The following is a 19,242-nucleotide window of genomic DNA, read 5'->3' as shown; positions in this document are numbered from 1 at the left end:
GCCGGGCGCTTCGCAGGAAAAGAGGAACAAATGGCAGCGTGCACCAGGTGCACCAGCTCCACCTAGAGCACCAGGCGTACCACCGCCACCGGGAAGTAATCCTTCCTTGGGCAGAGGACGTGGGGCTGCACGCCCTCTGGGATCAGCTTATGGGGCTGCTGCCTCACGCAAATCGACATTGAAGCCTCTGCATTGGGTCAAAGTGACAAGGGCCCTGCAAGGTAGTCTGTGGGAAGAATTACAACGCAATGATGACTCACAGAGGTATTTTTTGTTTGTTCTTTTGCAGTCCTTCCATCTAGATTAAACTTGTTGTTACATACACAATAGATTCGATGATTTTGTTGCGTGCTTAATCCATGTTTTGAAATTAGTTTTATTGTTCAGGTCATGATTTTGGCATTAAATTGGTGCAACTAGCTTACACAGATGGTCTTTTGATTTTTGTTCTTACATACTGAATGATGTGAACATATTGTTTTGCAGTGTTTCAGAGTTTGATTTATCGGAACTTGAAAGCCTTTTTCCAGCAGCAGTTCCAAAGTCTGACGACAGCTCAAAGTCTGAACGTAGAAAATCACTTGGATCAAAACCAGAAAAGGTTCACCTGGTAAGTACTTGCTATTTACCTTTCCAATTTGTATCAGTGAATGAGGTCACACTTGGAAGGATATTTGAAGTATGTAAAATGCATTTTTTATTTCTATGTCATTTTTTGTTGCTTAAAAATTATGTAAGTAGTCTTCTAGCATAAAATTCAATTGCTTCTGTCCTAAATATTCTGCTATGATTTAGTTTCACCATCTGTCTGTTATCTCTATTCTGACATTTTATCTGAATAGATCGAGCTGAGGAGGGCAAACAACACAGAAATCATGCTGACAAAAGTGAAGATGCCACTCTCAGATTTGGTGGTAAGAATGCGGACAGTGCAGAAGATTTGGAATATCTCTGTTCTATAATTTCTGACATGGTATAATGACTGATTTTCTCCAGAGTGCGGCTTTGGCACTGGATCAATTGACGTTGGATGTTGATCAAGTTGAGAATCTCATAAAGTTTTGTCCTACGAAAGAAGAAATGGAACTTCTCAAGGTGCACAGTAGTACAATGTTGCTTTAGTGCCTAGGTGATCTCATTTTTCTAAAACAATATCGTATTCTTCCTTTTTTTTTCAGAACTACACTGGAAACAAGGACAACCTTGGGAAGTGTGAACAGGTAATGACTATATACTTACGTATGGTGTTCTATGGTCATTATGTTTAGGGGGGGGAAATCTGAAGGCAATCACGTGGCACTCAATATGCCCTGAGCTATGCATAACATTGCAACAATTAGATGTGACTACATGATTATGTATGTTTACAAGGGACTGTTCTCCTGTTGCAGTTCTTCTTAGAATTAATGAAAGTGCCACGAATGGAGTCAAAGCTACGAGTGTTCTCCTTCAAGATCCAGTTTGGTTCGCAAGTTGCAGATCTTAGGAAAAGCTTGAATATCATAGACTCTTCGTGCAACGAGGTACGCTGAGAATCGGTCGTACTGAATTCCAATTTTGTTCCAAGTTCTATCTATTAACTTGAATTCTACTTTATCAGATCCGAAGTTCTATCAAGTTGAAAGAAATAATGAAGAAAATCCTTCTCCTTGGGAATACGCTGAACCAGGGAACTGCTAGAGGTAACAAAAAGTTTGTTTATTTTGTTTGTCTTCCAGTTTCACGGACAGTATTAATTGTTATGAATTGCCCCTTGGCAACCTAGGAATAGGAACAAAGACTCAAATAGTTAATAGGGAAAGGGCTTCTTAACATCAATGAGCATTAGATTGCTTCAAGACTTTCTTTATGAAGTAGCTTGTTTTGTCTTTAAAAAGCTAGCTTGTATCGACAAGCTAAAAGGAAGCATTTGTTAGGAACTATGAAATGGGTAGCAGTGTTGTTACATGGTGTACCTGTGAAAGATATGTTGATTTTTTTGGCTACAATGCATGTCACTAGAGTAAATTTATTTACTTTCACTTAACATAATAAATTTCTGGCAAACTTAAGTAGGACTGTTTGTGGTTAGAAGATCATAGCGCTATTTCTCCTGAATTGAGAATGTCATGGCATGATGGTGTATTACATAGCCAAGCATAGCATCCATCTTCTATAGTTATCAAAAGATTCATTAAGCATGTTCTGTTTCATGAGACAATGTGTAGTTTAAACCAATAATCTTCTCACCATAAAGAGTCTTAACGAATCTTTATGGCTTTATGCAAGAAATCATAAAGGTCAGTAGATTCAAGACTCACAGCATGAACTATATTTTTGCACAAATATCCTCATATGTTCTATAATTAGATTGCATTTCATTAATGGACAAATGGACAACATTCCAACGCATGTTTGATTTAATTTCCTCACGTTTGTGTCTTACTGTGTGAACAAGCATGGAAACGAAACGAAGATATTCGGTTGGAGTATCATGTGTACTCCATTGAAAATTTAAAATGCTGGGTTCTTGCTAACGGACATCCTTTCAGTTTTCTTTGGTTAAATATATTAATGTTCTCAGACTAATTAACCACTTTGCATCTGTGTATTTGCTTACAGGTGCTGCGGTTGGCTTCCGGTTGGACAGTCTTCTAAAACTTACTGATACCCGGGCTACAAATAATAAGATGACACTAATGCACTACCTCTGCAAGGTATGGGATTCACCTTCTGTAGCAATTTTAGTTCACATTTATGTACTGTTCCCTCCGTTCCAAATTGTAAGTAGTTTTTGGTTGATGGAGCCACACTGCCTCCATCGTTTTGTCACACATATATAGCTGGCACAGGGCTGCACACCTGCCCATGATATCCTCCTAATTAGCGCAACTTTGGCTAGTAGCCTAGTACAGTCTGACTTGAAACCATGGGTAGCAGATTATCATAACCACCAATGCGCCATCAAGTTTCTGAATGCACCTGATACTTCTTTTGTCTGATTGTGCATTGTTAAATCAACTGAATCAGTTGTCTGTCCTAAAGAAAATAACTAATTGTCTAATAGGCGTTCTTGCTACGTTAGCCTACAATTTGATTATTTCTCTATTCGATGGTAACTACTTTGTAGCCCTGATCTAATTTACCGTAATATGAGTGAAATTATTTTCACATTAATATCATATTCTGACAACAATTTCTTGATGCCAGGTACTTGCTGCAAGATCTCCACAGCTTTTAAACTTCTATGTCGATCTTGTTAGTTTAGATGCTGCATCAAAGGTTCGGGTTTCTTCTTGATATGTTATCAATTGTGTATAATATATATATTCTGCAACAAGTGTTTGCAAATATATTATTTCTTCTAACTGTTAATTTTCAATAGATACAATTAAAAATGTTGGCTGAGGAAATGCAAGCAGTTAGCAAAGGGCTGGAAAAGGTTCAGCTGGAGTATGATGCTTCAGAAAGGGATGGTCCGGTATCAGAAATTTTTCGCAAGGTCAGTAATCTCGATTTCGATTTATGTTATGGAAACATTCTGATGGAGTCTAGCTAGCAAGTTTTAGTGGAAATACAATCAGGCATTTAGGACAACTAAAAGCCCTTTTTTGTAGAAAGTTATGTCATTTTTTGTCTATTTGTTTGATGCATTTCGTGTACACGGACTACTCAGAGCCTCAGATAGGCTTTCATGAATTTTAATCTCGCATGCTGACAAGCCCAACAATAACAAAAAACAAGATGAAATACATGCTCATCCATTGGTGACTGTCTCTGTAAATATTTCTTCTAAATTGATAGTTTTAATCCACAAAATGCTGAAGCAAACAATAAAAAATCACATTGTGTTCCTGTTAAGCTGTGAAATAAGTGAATTCTGAATGTCTCTGTTGCTTCTAAACTGGCATTATCTGCGTCGTGTAGAAACTGAAAGAGTTCACTGACAATGCTGGAGCTGATGTGCAGTCCTTATCTTCATTGTTTTCTGAAGTGGTATGCTTTCCTCCTTTTTTTTGGTCCATAGCGGCACCACGTTATGTGCCTGCATCTCTTGTAGATTGAATTTTCAATGTGGTTCCAGGGTAAAAAGGCTGACGCACTGATTAAATACTTTGGTGAGGATCCTGTTCGCTGTCCCTTTGAACAAGGTAAGCAGATCAGTTTTATCTGAACATGCCCAGGTTAACTTAGGGTACAAATTATTCTCTGTAGGATTTAGGTGGTTGAAGCACACCCAATTCCAGCATTTTGAGCATTATCTATATAGATGCCTCATCCTTACCCTGTTGTGCCTATTTTCCGCAGTGATCTCTACCCTCTTAACATTTGTAACAACATTTCGAAAAGCACACGAGGAAAATCTCAAGCAAGCTGAGCTCGAGAAGAAAAAGGCTGAAAAAGAGGCAGAAGCAGAGAAGGCTAAAAGTGCTCAATTAACTAGCAAAAATGTATTGATTCTCATTTTATATGTTTTTCAAGTTTTAGGGAACTTCATAAGCTCATTATATTTATGATTTTCAAATACTGCTCGTAGGACGCTAAACCATCAAATCCAAGCCGGCAAGCTAAACAAACCATAGAGAGGACAAGGTCTGCAAGCAGACGAGGAAGAGATGTGGGATGATTCCGGATGGCCGGGTATTGCGCTGTGCTTCTGGTCTGCCTGTGAGGCAAATCGACACCCATCCAATGCATTTTTGGGCAAGGGAAATTTTGTGGATGGATGCTTGCATCCAACGGGTGCAGCAGCATGATCGCATCGAAGCAACTGTACAGGACGCCCTCTGTGGTATTGTGCCCTGACATATCTTTGCTCCTCATGAATGCATCAAGAAAATTTTCTCAGACTCGTTGACTATTTTCTTGTTACAGGTGTCGATGGAGAATGCCGACTTCTTTTTTTTCCATGTCGGCCAGGATGGTCCAGTGCCAACTTCTGACTGCTGTGAAGAGCTGCTAACACTGACGCTAACGTCATTCTTTCTTTTGTTGTTTCATGTTACTTTTCCATTCTTTCTAACACCGGTGGCCAAGTACAGCCATGGCTTCGAAAAAGTACAGCCTGGTGCTTAGGTAAAAAATTGTAAAAATAGGCAGTAGTGTAGAAGGGTATGGAGATAATCCAGGGGCAAAGAGCGTGTGTCAGGGGTAAATGCGATGTAAACTCGCGCGTAGTGCAGTGATAGTTCTTTTTTAGTGAATGTATCATTGTCTCCTGTGATGCAGTGAATTCATCTCGTCTATGATCCGTTGTCTGACAGCCTCGTGGGCTTCACTGTCGCTCGTTGTGTGCAGCTGCTTTTGCTTCCCTATTTTACCCTCGGAGGTTGCAGTGTTTATTCTCACCATCAAATTTGCACAAATTTTAAAGGGTTTTAAAAGGCATGCTACGGTTTACCCCTTAGCTTTACATGAATTCACGATTGATAACAGGATGGCAATTCAGGGTTCTTGCAAGTGCGAGAACAAGTCAAGCGATTGCGACATTAGGCAATTACACGTGATTTCTGCGTCCAGATAACATGACTACCTGTGGATGCTGTGCGTGAAATTGGCTTTTGGGTTATTGGCTGAAACGGTAAGGTTGCTGAAACGCTCTGAAGTGGAGTAATTTGGACCTGCTCCATGTTTTCTTTATGGCATCAGGCTCTGAAGATTTTCCGGAACATGCTCGTGGGTCGTTAACGACGTTGCGATGCAGCTGATCCAAGTGGGCCTGCTCACGGTCCGCCTGGCGTGTGCTGGGCGGGCTTTGCAGCTCGGCCCAGCCAAGCGAAATCGCGACTTGGCGAGGACTCGTGGCGCCGGAGGTGCTGCGGACGGCCGACGGTGACGTCGTCTAGCTCGGAGTCGGAGGGGACCAGCTGGGGCGTCGGACCCTGACACGGCGAAGCCGGCGTCGTAGCAGTGTCCGTCGTGCTGAGCACCTGCTGGGTCGAGTCGAATCACTTTTGCTGGCAAGCTATCTATCGGGATCAGATCACGACGTCACCCGCGGCGGCATCGAGGTCAAGCACGGGATGTCCGAGTGGCGGCGAGGAGCAGGGTGGCAGCATATGATCGTGCCGGCGGCGAGAGAAGAAGGGAGCCACCGTCGCCGCTGCGAAGCAACGAGTGTAATTTCCTACCCAGAAATCCAAGGGCCCAGCAAGCAAAGAAGACGCATCTACTGATCTACCGCAGGTCCGCAGCCGGTTCCACTCAACATCAACCATGCCCGTACAAAATCGCATCGTTTCCCTCCAGGCCTCCTCCAACGCATCTGCCGTCGACCTTGGCCGCACGCGCCGCCGCCTCGACCGACACCCTCTCCTGTCTAGCACTCTAGCCCTGGTACCTCCGCTCCTTCAATGCTCAGTCCCCATTCCCATTTCCATTCCAAATCGCGGTAGACACACACAGCAAACCAAGAACAAACAATACAATATGACGCGAGTTTGAGGTTAAACCAAGATCAGCTCCAAAAGGTGCCGTGCCCGGCCTCTACTCTAGCGATGAGCAGCTGCGTCAGGAGGAGGTGCGTCCATGGCCGGCCCTAGCTAACGCAGCGGCGCGGCCAACACTGACAGGTCAAGAGAGGACAACGGCTTTAGGTGAGACGAGGCTTGTCTCCTAGCGAAAGGCCCATCCCCATCACTGTGCTGTCTCTCGCGTCGCGCCAAGCCGAGGCTCGAATCACATGCCGGCATCAGCCGGCTACCTCCAATCCTCCATTGACATCTCGTTGATTCCTTTCTTTCTTTCCTTGAGGTGCCGCTCTTTTCATCCGAACTCCAAAGTCACTAGCTAGTACGAACTGTCAGATACCAAGGCTAGCAGACTAGCAGCGCCGGGCAAGAAGGTGCTCGTCATAAAAAGTCAGAACCCAGCCTTTTTTTAAACCGAATTTGAGGCTTTGACAGCGCGCACTCGTCCACTGTCTCCCAACTCTCAAGTCACAAGGGAGGGGCATCTTGCCAAATGACAACACCTAGAGGACACGTGAAGATGCCAGGGCGCAGTAGAGAACACGGGTGCGAGGTCTGAAATGCATGCGCCCAGTGCCCGTCTGGTTACTTGATTAGCTCATCGAAAATCTCACTGATAGTGTGTGTGACAGTGTGAGCATGGTACAAAATACAAACAAGTGATGAAGTGAGGTATATATCCGAGCTTTTTTTAAGTACACAATGCTACTACTTAGTAGTATACAGTATATATAACCGTTCATTATTAAGGATAATTTAGTAATAATTACATTATAAAGGGTGAGATTTAAAATGGAATGATCTTTTAAACTTTATGCTAGTATCAAAAAAAATATTATAGTGATGTCATTTATGTTCTTTTACCATGATATCATTATACTAACTATACTATTTATATATACTACCCACACCATAGGTGAAAGTTACAGTAGTATACAATTAATCTTGACCGTCCGATGTTTTTTTACTAGTCCTTTTCGAACACTGGTATAGTCTAGTATCGGTGTACCGTAAAAGAGCTCATATATCATTGGGATAGTTGGATAGACAGTATATGTTTTTTGCTTCAGATTTTTATTCATCCCCCAAATGATTGAAAAGGGTAGGTTGATGTTTTCTTAAATGCCACATGCTCCAGATTTGAAATTGATAAATCGGGACCCTATCTATAACTATAATATCTACATAGTTAGTTAGATTTCTTCTCACGATAAGCTCTCGGTATGTGTTCCGTATGATTCTACTCAAAAAAATAAGATTATTCTTACCATGCATGTATACAGTTTGGTTGAGGATTAAGAGAAGCACACTAATTAAATTTCCCCGCCACATGGAAATTGGAATGGGCAATCATAGCAAGGGTTGATTCCTTGCTTAAGCGAGGGGTCAACTGTTGCCTGGTGGCGGCATCATGAGAAACCTAGGCCATGTTTAGTTACTCCCAACTCCCAACTTTGACACTATGCAAAAAGAAGATTCCCCATCACATCAAACTTGCGGTACATGCATGGAGTACTAAATGTAGATGAAATTAAAAACTAATTGCACAGTTTTGTTGTACTTTGCGAGACGAATCTTTTGAGCCTAATTAGTCAATATTTGGACAATAATTCACAAATACAAACGAAACGCTACAGTGTGCTACAGTGCTGTAACAGTAATTTGGCACCTCCCAAATTCCCCAACTAAACACGGCCCTAGGCTGCACTGTCCAAAAGGGCAGGCAAAATGAGTGCGTGAAATGAGGTGATCCATATGCACGGTCACGGGTTCATAGCAGCTTTTTCAAAGTTTATAACTGTGGCTCCCTGTGATGATTTTAGCCCATTATCATTTGAATCATGGACTTTTGACATTCTGCTTGAGCGTCACTTTGTGTCCTTTTCTATTGTTAAGAAAAAGAGTAACATTGTGTGATCATAAACTTCATAAGTTTTAATCTAAAGTATATTTTCTCAATTTCTATATGGTTCATCTGTATTCCGGGGCAAAGCTGCACGGTCCGGAATCTTGATAAAGCCTATCGAAGAAGAGTTTGTTGATGGCTTCAAGGAGAACAACAAACAGCAAAGGACAAACCAGGCACGACAACCCAGTACTAATCCACGATATTTTTGTTTTGCTAACCCCAAAAGGTATAAGCTCAAGGCTAGTTCAGTACAGCACTGATCGTATAAAATAATGTCGAGTTGTTGACAGACAGAATCGTGATCGTGTCCAGCATAGTTTTTCGAGGGGTGTTTGCATCGAGTACTTGTCGCGTCAAATCCGAACGATACTAATTAGAACAACTAAACATAAGTTAATTATAAAACTAATTATATAGATGGAGGCTAATTCACGAGACGAATCTATTAAGCACATATTTATTGTAGCATTACATTATCAAATCATGAACTAATTAGGCTTAATAGATTCATCTCGCGAATTAGTCTCCATCTGTACAATTGATTTTGTAATTAGTTTATATTTAATACTTTCAATTAGTACCAAACATTCGAAATAACAGCAACTAAACTTTAATCGATCCAAATCGAGGTCGCTAAGTGCTGATCCCTGACAGACTGTTTGTGTACGGACGACGTGACGCTGCATGATGCTGATATGTTGGATACTGGAAATTCAGATTAGCAGGAGGGCAAGTACGCTTAGACAATGCACTGCCAGTGTAGTAGTAGCTGATCTGATGCACATGGAAGGGAGCTTCACGAGCAGGCATTTTTCAGGAAAACCTTTACTACATTATGACAAAAAATATACGGTAATTTCATCAATTTCTAAAATTGCCGGTTGAATCTCTTGGAGCATGCTATGTTCGAAAAGGTACACGCATACGAGTAAACACATGTATGCACGATATCTTCATTGGTTCAAATTTATGTTGATTTGCTTGGGATACTTATCATTGGTTCTTAGAGCTGTAGCTCTCTGTGACCGTTTCTGGAGCTATTGATACAGTGGCAGCCATTTTTATATTAATAAATATGTTTCACGTCTAAGCAGATTTGGCACCATATTATTTTCTTGGTAAATGCCTTATCTCATGGTTGCAGTCCGGACGCCAACTAATCAACATTACTACCTGCCAACCACCAGATACGCACGTATAATCCAACCAGCGTCCACGACGTCATACATTGGATTCTTGGCTCGTAGTTAAAATTCAAACCCCACTAACTGGAGCAGGATGTTTTTTAACCCCCCCCCCCCCCCCAAAACAATGAGCATTGAACCAAATCAGGGGAAAATTACTATACTCGTTTAGAAAAGAGAGAAAAAATTACCGTGCTCCCTAGCTATGTTAGAAACGTCCCTATCACGAGAAGCTCAAGCTCAAAGCAACAATCAGTCACAGTGGATGACAAGGGGTTGAACAAACCGGCTGTCACTGGGCCCCTATCACGAAAAGCTCAAGCTCAAAGTAAAAAGGAAAAGAAGAGTCTCAACTCAAGGTCCATCCAATCCAAGGACCATGGATGACAAGGGGTTAAACAAACCGGTTGTCACTGGGCCCCACACTGACAGCCAGACAACCAGGCGGCCCTGCTGCTACTGCCACGGTCATCAGTCACAGTGGAGACCGGACTCTGGCGAGGGAGGTTCACGTGAGCGCCCAAAGCGAAGCAGCCACGGCCACGCCAGGCCAAACCAAAACCACCTCCCTTCCCTCTCCCTCTCCCTCCCTCCCTCGCCCGGTTCCGCTTGCCGCTCCCCTCCTTGCCGTAAATCTGCACAGAGCAGCGCGGCATTTAATGCTCTCCAACCTTTGGTCTCCCTCCCAAACGCTCCCCCATTCCCCTCTCGCCAACAGGCCACCGGGCGCCAGCCCACAGATGCGGTCGCGACCACCGCGGCAAGATCGAATCCATGGCGAGAGCGAGCAGGAGCCGCGGGCTCGGTGCTTGAGTACTTGATCCTGGGAGGTCCCGGGTCCTTCTCTTGCATTGATCGCGTCGCGTCCCTTGGCTCGAGGAGAGGAGCAGGAAGGGGAAAAAGGAGGCTTCTTTGTTCTTTCTCGTGTTTCTCCTGCCGATTCTGCGGTTTCTTGGGAGTGGCAATGAGGCGGCACGGGTGGCAGCTCCCGTACCACCCTCTCCAGGTTCGTCCTCGCTGGAATTTCGTGCATTTTTCTTGCTGGGCGGAGTGGTTACCGAAGATTCCACGCCTCTTGCAGGTGGTGGCCGTGTCCGTGTTCTTGGCGCTGGCGTTCGCGTTCTACGTGTTCTTCGCCCCCTTCGTTGGGAGGAAGGTGTTCCAGTACGTGGTCATGGGGCTCTACACTCCGCTGGTGAGAGCTCCTGCTTGTCTCTCCTTTGGTGTCATGCCGAGTTGAGTGAGCGCCTCGTGTTTTGCTTCTCTGGACCTTTGGATCCCCCATCTAGGTGCTGCCTGTGCCTAATGGGCCCAGTAGTGGTTGCTGGAACTAGGGAAGGTGCCGAATTAAGTGACCTAATCATGAAATGTGTTATTTGGCAGTCTCGCATATTTTGTACGATTTCTGTACTTTGTTGCTTGTTTAAGGGTGGTACGAGTTGAATCGCTTGGCCACTCTGGGCAATTCTGGTGCCATCATGTGGCGTGCCTAACTCTGGAAGGCATTGTCTGGTTTGCTCAATTCAATGGCTTTGCCTTGGCCTTCGCATTTGGCGGAATTTTGCTTCTGTCACAAGGTTAATGACAGTATGCTTGTATGTTGTATATGTAACACCCTTGGGGAAATGTAGTCTCAGAGCAAGCAGGAGCTGTACATGTCAGGCTCTTGGGTCCTCTTCATTTCTGTCCACTTCAGCTCTTCTGTCTTTGGGTTGTACTCCAGTCATAATACGATTTTGTGGCTCCGTTTACAGGAGAGTGACATGGCATAAGTAGTCCTTATTACCCTAACATTGGCTGTTTCTTAATAGTCCTATGGCGTCGCTATGATGCTGTTGTCTTGCTGTAATGATGCCAACTCGTGAAAGACAGTTGCGTGAAATGGGTTCCATTGAATTGCCCCCTTGCAAACCACTCTGGGTTACCCCTGGCTTCATGATTATCATGTTACTTAACTTGTTTGGAAGCTTTCTTTGCTTTTAAGAAAATTGTTGTGCTTATGTGATAATGAGTAGGTAATGTTGTAAAATGGTGCCTTTTGTTCTTTTGACAGACATCTATTTGCATGCTCGTCACTGCTTCATGATTAACAATGTTTAGTTACTGTCATCTCTGGGGAGTATAGTTTGATTTTACACGTGTTAAGTCGAGAAACAACATGAAAAATCACAAAAGCAATGATTTAAATTTTTTTTCTAGATGAAATATTATATACTCTAAAATGCTGCATTCAGGTCTGCAAAACTTAAAAAAAAAAACTGATGTCACAGAGGAAATGATTACATGATGAAGCTAAAGTTTCTTGGGCAAACTCTATTCTTAGTTCACAAGTGCACCTTTTGTCTCTAAATGAATCGAAGTGTATTGGAAGGGAATTTATCATTACCAGATGATTTCATCATGCTATGCTCTCTTGCAGGAAAAAATGTTATATAGGAAAAACCTGCTGCAAAATTTTTATTATAGTGTTATGGTTGCTGTATCTATTTACGTAATACCTTTATGACCTTGTGTGTAATCTGGTTTCTCAGGTTTTATGTGTCTTCTTTCTATACATCTGGTGCGCTGCAGCGAACCCAGCAGACCCAGGGGTCTTCAAATCAAAGAAGTATCTGAGCTTGTATGGAAGTGGGAAACACAAGCATCTGAAGGAATCCAGAAAAGGTGTTTCTGATACTCGATTGCAACTAGAGGGTACTGGAAGAAAGCAAGAACATGAGGTTGCAGCACCTAGTGAAAAGTCAATGACTGAACACAAGGACAAGAATTCATCTTGCTGCAGTTCAACCTTCTCCGCATTTCTCGTTATATTCTACCCTCTCTCTTTTGTTTTCTCCTGCTGTCAATCACATGAATGGTCCTCTGAGCATCAAGCCAGTGAGGAAGGGATGTTTTTCTGCAGCTTATGTGAAGTTCAGGTATGTTTCTTGTAATTGGTGTTGATCTATGTTTTTTTTTTCAATAAACATATTAATAGTCTGCTATTTCCTTTGTAGGTGTTGAATTATAGCAAGCATTGCAGAGTTTGTGACAAATGTGTAGATGGTTTTGATCATCACTGCCGGGTAACATACTCCTTAAAAATTATATTCTTATTTCCACCACTTAGCATATAATAACTCCCCTGTTTTCCTCAATCTCAACAGTGGCTCAACAATTGTATTGGAAAAAGAAACTATAGGAGGTTTTTTGTTCTAATGTCTACTGCCCTTGTCTTGGTAAGCTCATGTTCTCTTACAGTTCTACAATGCCTGATAGATTGTCTGGTATAGATGCTTACATAATTCTTTATCTTGTCATTCTTGTTAAGCATGTTCCCAGCATCAAGTGCATTCTAGAAATAGTCACTCCTATGCATTGAATTTGGTCATCATAATTGCAGAGAGCATTTTAGTCCTTGTCCTTTTCATCCTAGTTGACCATTGACAGGTCTGCATGATTTGTGCAATTTCGGCCAGCTTATCCTACAGTCCGCAATTGGAGTACTGGTGCTAGTGCTATGCTTTGTTGAGCGGAAGGAATTCTCAGTGCAAATTGTCTCAAAGCTAGGGAGCAGCTTCTCTTTAGTGCCTTTTGTGATTGTGGTGGTATGAACTGTCATCCTACTTTCAGATACTGAATAGTTCAAAGGTTATTAAATTAGCCAGCTCTTTTCACCAATCTTTCTTGAGATATTGGTTAAATTATTGATCTTTGTTGACACAGGCATCATGTAGCATCCTAGCCATGGTCGCTTCACTCCCGATTGCCCAACTTCTTTTTTTCCACATTCTTCTTATCAAGAAGGTAAGTTCTGATACATTTCCCTTTTGTCTAATTGTATTTAGCTTTGAACAATAATATCCTTGTTAACGATATGAGTATCTATGTCTTGAACAAGCTCATGCACATCACAGTTTTGGTTAAGTCTAGAATCGGTTTTCAAAGTTATGTCGTAGTGATGCTCAGCTTGTAACACCTTACCATTTCTTTTTTGGATAGTGTAAACTTGGGTACAAGCACTGTGGATACTGACATCAATTTACTTATTGAACAAAAATTTTACATCGCTAATAGGACTAATATCAACATGTAGTTTCTTATAGCACCTCTTTGGACATTTTTTTTAAATAGTTAAAACAATAAACTGCAAAATGGAAATTTAGACCTTGGAGTACTGACTTTCCGCTGCGTAAGCACTAAACGCAGGAACCATGAATAGTTTGTTACCATGATGTTGCAGCTTTTATTGGGTCGAATTGATTTTATGTCAACTGATACAGGGAATCAGTACATATGACTACATCATTGCCCTGAGAGAGCAAGACCAAGAAGATGCTAGTGGGCAGCAGAGTCCACAGATGTCTCGTGTAAGCTCCTACACTGGACTCAGCAGCGCTAGTTCCTTTGGTCCACTTCGTCGTGGTTCATGGTGCACTCCTCCAAGGCTGTTTCTTGAAGATCAGGTGTGACCCTTACACCCTTAAGCTTCATGAATCATTTAAATAGATACTGTAGCTTCCATTGAATCAATATCTTTAATCTGTATAACGCATCATAGACTGACAGCCTGGGTAGTAAAGCATGTGAATTGTAAGTCACTTCTCTAACAGCCATGCTGCTTCTGACTGATAATAACTAATGTCTTGCATTTCTAACTCATAGCAATTCCCTCTTGGCATTTACCTGTTGGACTGTTGGTGTTCACAAATCACAACTCACATGAAGTTTCTGAACCTTCTTCCAGTACGATGTCATTCCATCAGAGGCTGGCTCTTCGCATAATTCTGCTACCAAGAGAAAGGAAGATGAAGTAAGGAGGAAGAAGGGCTCAGGGGCTGTGAAAATAAGTCCATGGGCATTGGCTCGTCTAAACGCAGAAGAAGTTTCGAGAGTTGCTGCAGAGGCACGGAAGAAGTCAAAAGTTTTAGTGCCTATCAGAAAAGATGACTATTCGCGAGGCCATGACACAGATAGTAGCTATGGAGGTATGAGCAGTGGCAGGATTGATCTAGGCCCTGATAGCAAGAGGAGAACGAACAGAAGAGGAAGACAGCCCAGTGACCTCTCTCTCAAACCTGTCGCGAAGATATCTGCAGATGTTATTCATAGTACCGGCAGCGACATGCCCCCTGAAGCACTATCCAGTTTAGCACCATTGCAACTCGAGGCACGGAGCGCCTTCCATCCTAGTAGAGCTGCATCTTCCGCAAACGTAGGCGGATCGTCTCCGGATAGCAGTTTGGATTCACCTGATCTGCACCTGTACCGGGTCTCAGCTGTCTCTTCATCTGGAGCTGAAGACCTGCAACTGACAGCTCTCGCTGCCCCAGGAAGCACTCCACAGCAAGGGGTCCAGTTGTCGAGATCGACCAGCGATGGGTATGAAGCATCAGGAGGTGAAGACAGTGACCGCATTCCGTCACGGATAGTGCACCGCTCATCAAACTGGGCAAGCATCATCCTCAACTCCGACCAGAGCGCGTCCTCATCTGGCATCCTCGTGGCAAAGAACAGATTGTCCTGACTGACTTCAGACCAACTCCATGTTCAGCTTCTTTCAGATGAATGGAGATTGTAAATGATCAGCCGACAACCAGAGATTCCAGTATCTGACCTCGTTTGTCATTGATGTCAAATCTGGCCGCAGCAATGGTTGGATACTGTGAAATTGTTAATTCTTTGGTAGTTTCTGAATTGCTAGATAGGCAGTTTCTGAATTTCATCAATTGGGGCTCAGGCGCTTGTACTCTCGCTGTCAGATGACAATGAACCGATTTATTTAGAGGTCGATACCTTGGATCTCTTGGATCAACGTCTGATTAGTGATTGTTCTTGAGGTTGACTTGTCAGCTCCGACCATGTGCTGTGATGAAAACAATGACATGTATATGCTGCAATGTCTGCAGGCATTCAGAGTGTTAAATTCTCTATGGCTAGAAATATCCTAGCCTGTGCCAATGCGGTAACCTGGAACACACTCAGAAGCACATTGTCAAGCATCCAATGGGCAAGGGCCGTCCTAAGTACTTTAATTAAGCCATACATACACAACCAGGTCTAACACTAGATCCGAGAATAAATTACATGGACGTCACGTGATGAAGTTCGATCATCAATGTTTTGGTAATGCAGAAATCTAAACATGTTGCGTAAAACTTGCAAAACGGCACCTTGCATGCTACCACTTACCAGTATGGTAATCGGTCAGATTCCTTGCCCAATTTCTCAAGGGAACTGGAAGGTATACCATGGCAATTATCTATGGGGCACTTTTGGCCTCAGTTCATTGAGATAGCACGATCGATGTTAAGTTTTTATTTTCTAAACTTCTTTGCTCACGAGAAAATGGTAAGAAAAGAATTTTTCAAGAGTGTTCTTATGTTGTAATCATATTGAAGCAAAAAGTTTGGCGTTATTGTCGGTGCCCAGAATCAACTGACGGTGAGGGACACAAGACTGAATCTTGCTTCAGTCAGTTGTCAGTGAACACTAGATGGTAAAATACTCGAGATGTTCATTGAACATTACAGGTTTGATCTTGGGGACAACACATAGCCAATAATCAATGGAAGTCAACGGATTACTTTCATGATCTGAGGAAGAAAAAAGAATTCATTTGTCGTATAGAAAGCATGGATTATCAGTAGTGCTCAGAGAAGCTCCAAGAAAACAAAAGATGCTTCCGAAGCAAAATTCTAAGCCTCAGAACTAGTCTTCACCAGCACACACTACGCAAAGAAAGAACTTTTGGGTGTAACTAAGAGATTCATATGTAAATACAACTTTTGGATGCTGAAGATTTTCAGCACCTGCAGCAATGAAAAAGATTAAAAGAATACACGACAAACTTTCTGAATTGTGATAGCTCTTTTGTGAAATTAGGAAACCAAAAAAAAGTCTGAATGTAGATATATCATGCTTCTGCAATGAAAGACAATACAAGAAATAATCATGAAACTCAACTCAGAACAACTCTGGCTGGGTTGTTATCCGAAGATGAAAATTTGGCTGAAATGATACTTCAAGAATCAATTGTACAATATATTGTATTTCCTCAGTAACAGAAGATATTCCATTCAGTATAACCAAAATGTTGTAAGGCGACCAAAATTCCACAATAATCAAATTGATATACTAGTTACATCATTTTGAAAGAATGCTACACACATTGCCAGCTCTTGGATCGCTGCCAAAATTGGTCTGATCAAGAACACATCCAATGACAGATGTCCCTCTAGCCTTCTCTTCCACATCCACCATTACCTGAGCATGGTAGAATCCAAATGGATGCAAAAATGTTGATTTCACCACGGACGTCAACCAATCAAGCCAAGCATACACATGAAGTGTTAGCCATGGTGCCACAACCCACCAATACCACCGGTCAATCTGAGTGGATCTTGGCCATGCCCATCTCACTTATTTCCCTATGACACTATGAACAGATACACCTGTGAGAAACAAACCGATGTTCTTTATCACCTGACAGCATCTGAATTGCCAGCCCTCATCATCTCAAGCTCCTCAACGGAGGCACCCTCCTCATCCAAGAAGTCCAAGCTTGATGACCGGCAAGTGAAGTAGAACACCGCGCTCATCATTGAATCGATCAGCATAACGAAGGAGTACATGAGGACAAGCAATGGCCCCTCCCAAAGCCGTGACGACCCATCACCATAGCTCAATGTCTTCACCCTGTGCTCAAATAGCCCCTCGACGAAGGCCAGGCCAATGGTGGATCCAAGAAAAATGAGCAGCCCGACGTGGGTCTGGCCACGCATCAGCTGCACCGACCGGCGCAGTGCATTGATACCAGCCACTTCCTCGAGAACGGCAATGACGCCGCCGAGGTTGCAGATGATGATGGTGTGCGCGTACACCACGGAGTAGGCGAGAACCGTGAAGAGGCCCGCGCAGACGACAATGTCAGGCGGGTAGAGCATGGCCTTCAGCGTGGAGCAGGCGGTGACGAGGAGTGCGAAGAAGGCGACGAGGCCGGCGGCGACGGCGGCGCACCCGAGCGCGTACGTGGCGGCGAGGCGCGGCCACGCGCGGCGCGCGAGGAGGGTGATGTCCCCGGCAGCGAGCGGCTTCCCGGCGTACACGGCGGCCACGGAGTATGCCACGGCGGCGCGGGCGGCGAGGAGGAGCGTGAGGAGCGCCGGGAACGAGACGACGGCGGACACGAGCGTGGCGGCGATGTGGTGCGCCAGCTGCCTGACGAAATGCGTGAGCGGGAGGCCCGAGGCCGCGCCCGCGACGAGGAGCCTCCGGGCCAGCGGCAGCACGACGGCCCCGTCCAGCGCCGCCGCCGACAGGAGGAGGCACCCGGACGCCGGGCAGAGCAGCAGGAACAGGATGGACGTGAACGCGTGCGGGTCCCCGCGCAGCACGCGCACCGTCTCCCGCAGGATCTCCAGCGCGTTCATCGGCGGCAGCCGCACCCCTCCCCCGGCGCCCCGCGTCGGCGCCATTCCTCCCGACTACCTCCCGCCTCTTCTTCGCACTCCTTAGATTCGCAGCCTCTTCTCAGCGCGCTGCCCACACAAGACCGCGCCGACGCCTCCTCGCTGGTCAGATCCGAGACAATATCCCGTCGGCGCAACGGGCGCGCCCAATGCGGAGCTTGGCGACGGGAATTGGGGCGTAGGAGGTGGGATCTTGGGGGAATGATAACGGCGTGGAAGGAGGAGGAGGAGAAGTTTCTTTGGAGCAGAGATCGAGGGTGGGCTTTTCTGAAGGGAGACGACGACGACTGTGTGGGAGTGGGTGAGGTTGACACACCGACAGTTCACCGACGAGGATGACAGGTGGGTCCATCTAGGGGAGGTATTTGCGTACATGTGAGGGTGACATGCGGGGCCCAGGGGAAGGAAGTGCAGTGAAGGTTCCGCGCACGGATTCCTATGGTTTTTTGGGTCATGTGTTCAGCAGGTTATCTTGTCAACGGTGGTACTGGTACTGCAACGATGAGTCGTTGTTCTTGTTTATTTCTTCAACAATCTGAATTCTGAACAGTACGAACTAATTTCGTACCTTCAATTTGTTTGACAAAAGGAGCATGAACTTAGAAAGTAAATTTTGCGCGCCATTTGTTGTTTGGAAAAAGAGCCATTTGGAGCACGTGAATTTGATCAGTAGTATTCTGCGTTTTCTACCTTACATCGGCAATCGTTTCCCAAATTGCGTTAACTATGTACCAAACTCTTCTAATAACACATAATCTCCTATATATACATAATCTTTTTTTAAAAAAAAATGCAAATTTGAAACAAAGCTTTTATATCTGTTACGAAAAAGTTTTGTTTGAGAATTGTTAGTTCAGATGTTATAAGCGCTGATATATACAAAATGGAAAATCTATTTGTACAACTGGTAACGTGTGTCATTCTTGCGATGAAGAAAAATTACTTAGTAGGAGTATGTTTCTTGAGTCACATTATACTTTATGGCAAGGCACGACGACAAAAATGCAGCGACAATTTCAGCCTCTACAAGCAAATATTTGTTTGATATAGTTCCGCTGTTCTTCGTTCTGTTCTGCTCATCATTAACGAAGGACCCAAATGGAAAAGCCAGAGAACACGGCTTCATGACGAAGCAAAGCCTACACTGACTTGAAGATGGTCCACCAAGATACTTATTTCCCTTGCTCAAGTCTAAATATACAATTGCCATGTAGGACAAATGCAGCGACATCCACTCTTCCTAGGATATA

General features: G+C 43.8%; 3 protein-coding genes across 3 annotated transcripts in view; 2 read left to right on the top strand and 1 right to left on the bottom strand.

Annotated features, from left to right (window-relative positions):
- Positions 1 to 5,242, top strand: part of LOC101768883 (formin-like protein 5) — a 10,373-nt gene extending 5,131 nt beyond the window's left edge. The window contains exons 5-19 of the mRNA XM_012843999.3: positions 25 to 264; positions 487 to 610; positions 843 to 914; positions 997 to 1,095; positions 1,179 to 1,220; positions 1,392 to 1,523; positions 1,601 to 1,682; positions 2,602 to 2,696; positions 3,190 to 3,261; positions 3,365 to 3,481; positions 3,907 to 3,975; positions 4,064 to 4,130; positions 4,288 to 4,430; positions 4,517 to 4,771; positions 4,855 to 5,242. Of these exons, the coding sequence (XP_012699453.1) occupies positions 25 to 264; positions 487 to 610; positions 843 to 914; positions 997 to 1,095; positions 1,179 to 1,220; positions 1,392 to 1,523; positions 1,601 to 1,682; positions 2,602 to 2,696; positions 3,190 to 3,261; positions 3,365 to 3,481; positions 3,907 to 3,975; positions 4,064 to 4,130; positions 4,288 to 4,430; positions 4,517 to 4,606 (1,444 nt within the window). The 3' untranslated portion in view covers positions 4,607 to 4,771; positions 4,855 to 5,242. The remainder of the gene's footprint in view (positions 1 to 24; positions 265 to 486; positions 611 to 842; positions 915 to 996; positions 1,096 to 1,178; positions 1,221 to 1,391; positions 1,524 to 1,600; positions 1,683 to 2,601; positions 2,697 to 3,189; positions 3,262 to 3,364; positions 3,482 to 3,906; positions 3,976 to 4,063; positions 4,131 to 4,287; positions 4,431 to 4,516; positions 4,772 to 4,854) is intronic.
- Positions 5,243 to 10,093: 4,851 nt separating this feature from the next.
- LOC101757380 (probable protein S-acyltransferase 22) lies at positions 10,094 to 15,437 on the top strand. The gene is made up of 9 exons (XM_012844152.2): positions 10,094 to 10,548; positions 10,624 to 10,737; positions 12,074 to 12,460; positions 12,539 to 12,607; positions 12,689 to 12,760; positions 13,001 to 13,129; positions 13,248 to 13,328; positions 13,805 to 13,987; positions 14,269 to 15,437. The coding sequence occupies exons 1-9, from the start codon at positions 10,507 to 10,509 to the stop codon at positions 15,046 to 15,048; spliced, it is 1,857 nt and encodes a 618-aa protein (XP_012699606.1). The 5' UTR covers positions 10,094 to 10,506; the 3' UTR covers positions 15,049 to 15,437.
- Positions 15,438 to 16,507: 1,070 nt separating this feature from the next.
- Positions 16,508 to 18,296, bottom strand: LOC101756977. Its single transcript, XM_004958144.3, has one exon. The coding sequence runs from the start codon at positions 17,996 to 17,998 to the stop codon at positions 17,003 to 17,005; it is 996 nt and encodes a 331-aa protein (XP_004958201.1). The 5' UTR covers positions 17,999 to 18,296; the 3' UTR covers positions 16,508 to 17,002.
- Positions 18,297 to 19,242: the final 946 nt, after the last annotated feature.

The sequence above is a fragment of the Setaria italica genome, chromosome II (genome assembly GCF_000263155.2).
Source record: "Setaria italica strain Yugu1 chromosome II, Setaria_italica_v2.0, whole genome shotgun sequence".
In the NCBI taxonomy this organism is placed as follows: Eukaryota; Viridiplantae; Streptophyta; class Magnoliopsida; order Poales; family Poaceae; genus Setaria; species Setaria italica.
Note: the sequence above shows the minus strand (reverse complement) of the source record. Positions and strands in the feature narration are given on the sequence as shown.

Bases quoted from the DNA above. Each gene is read 5' to 3' on its own strand.
- LOC101756977 (XM_004958144.3), bottom strand. From the start codon at position 17,998: ATGGCGCCGACGCGGGGCGCCGGGGGAGGGGTGCGGCTGCCGCCGATG.
- LOC101757380 (XM_012844152.2), top strand. From the start codon at position 10,507: ATGAGGCGGCACGGGTGGCAGCTCCCGTACCACCCTCTCCAG. The intron at 10,549-10,623 runs GTTCGTCCTCGC...CGCCTCTTGCAG, and splicing joins TCCCGTACCACCCTCTCCAG to GTGGTGGCCGTGTCCGTGTT. The intron at 12,608-12,688 runs GTAACATACTCC...CAATCTCAACAG, and splicing joins GTTTTGATCATCACTGCCGG to TGGCTCAACAATTGTATTGG.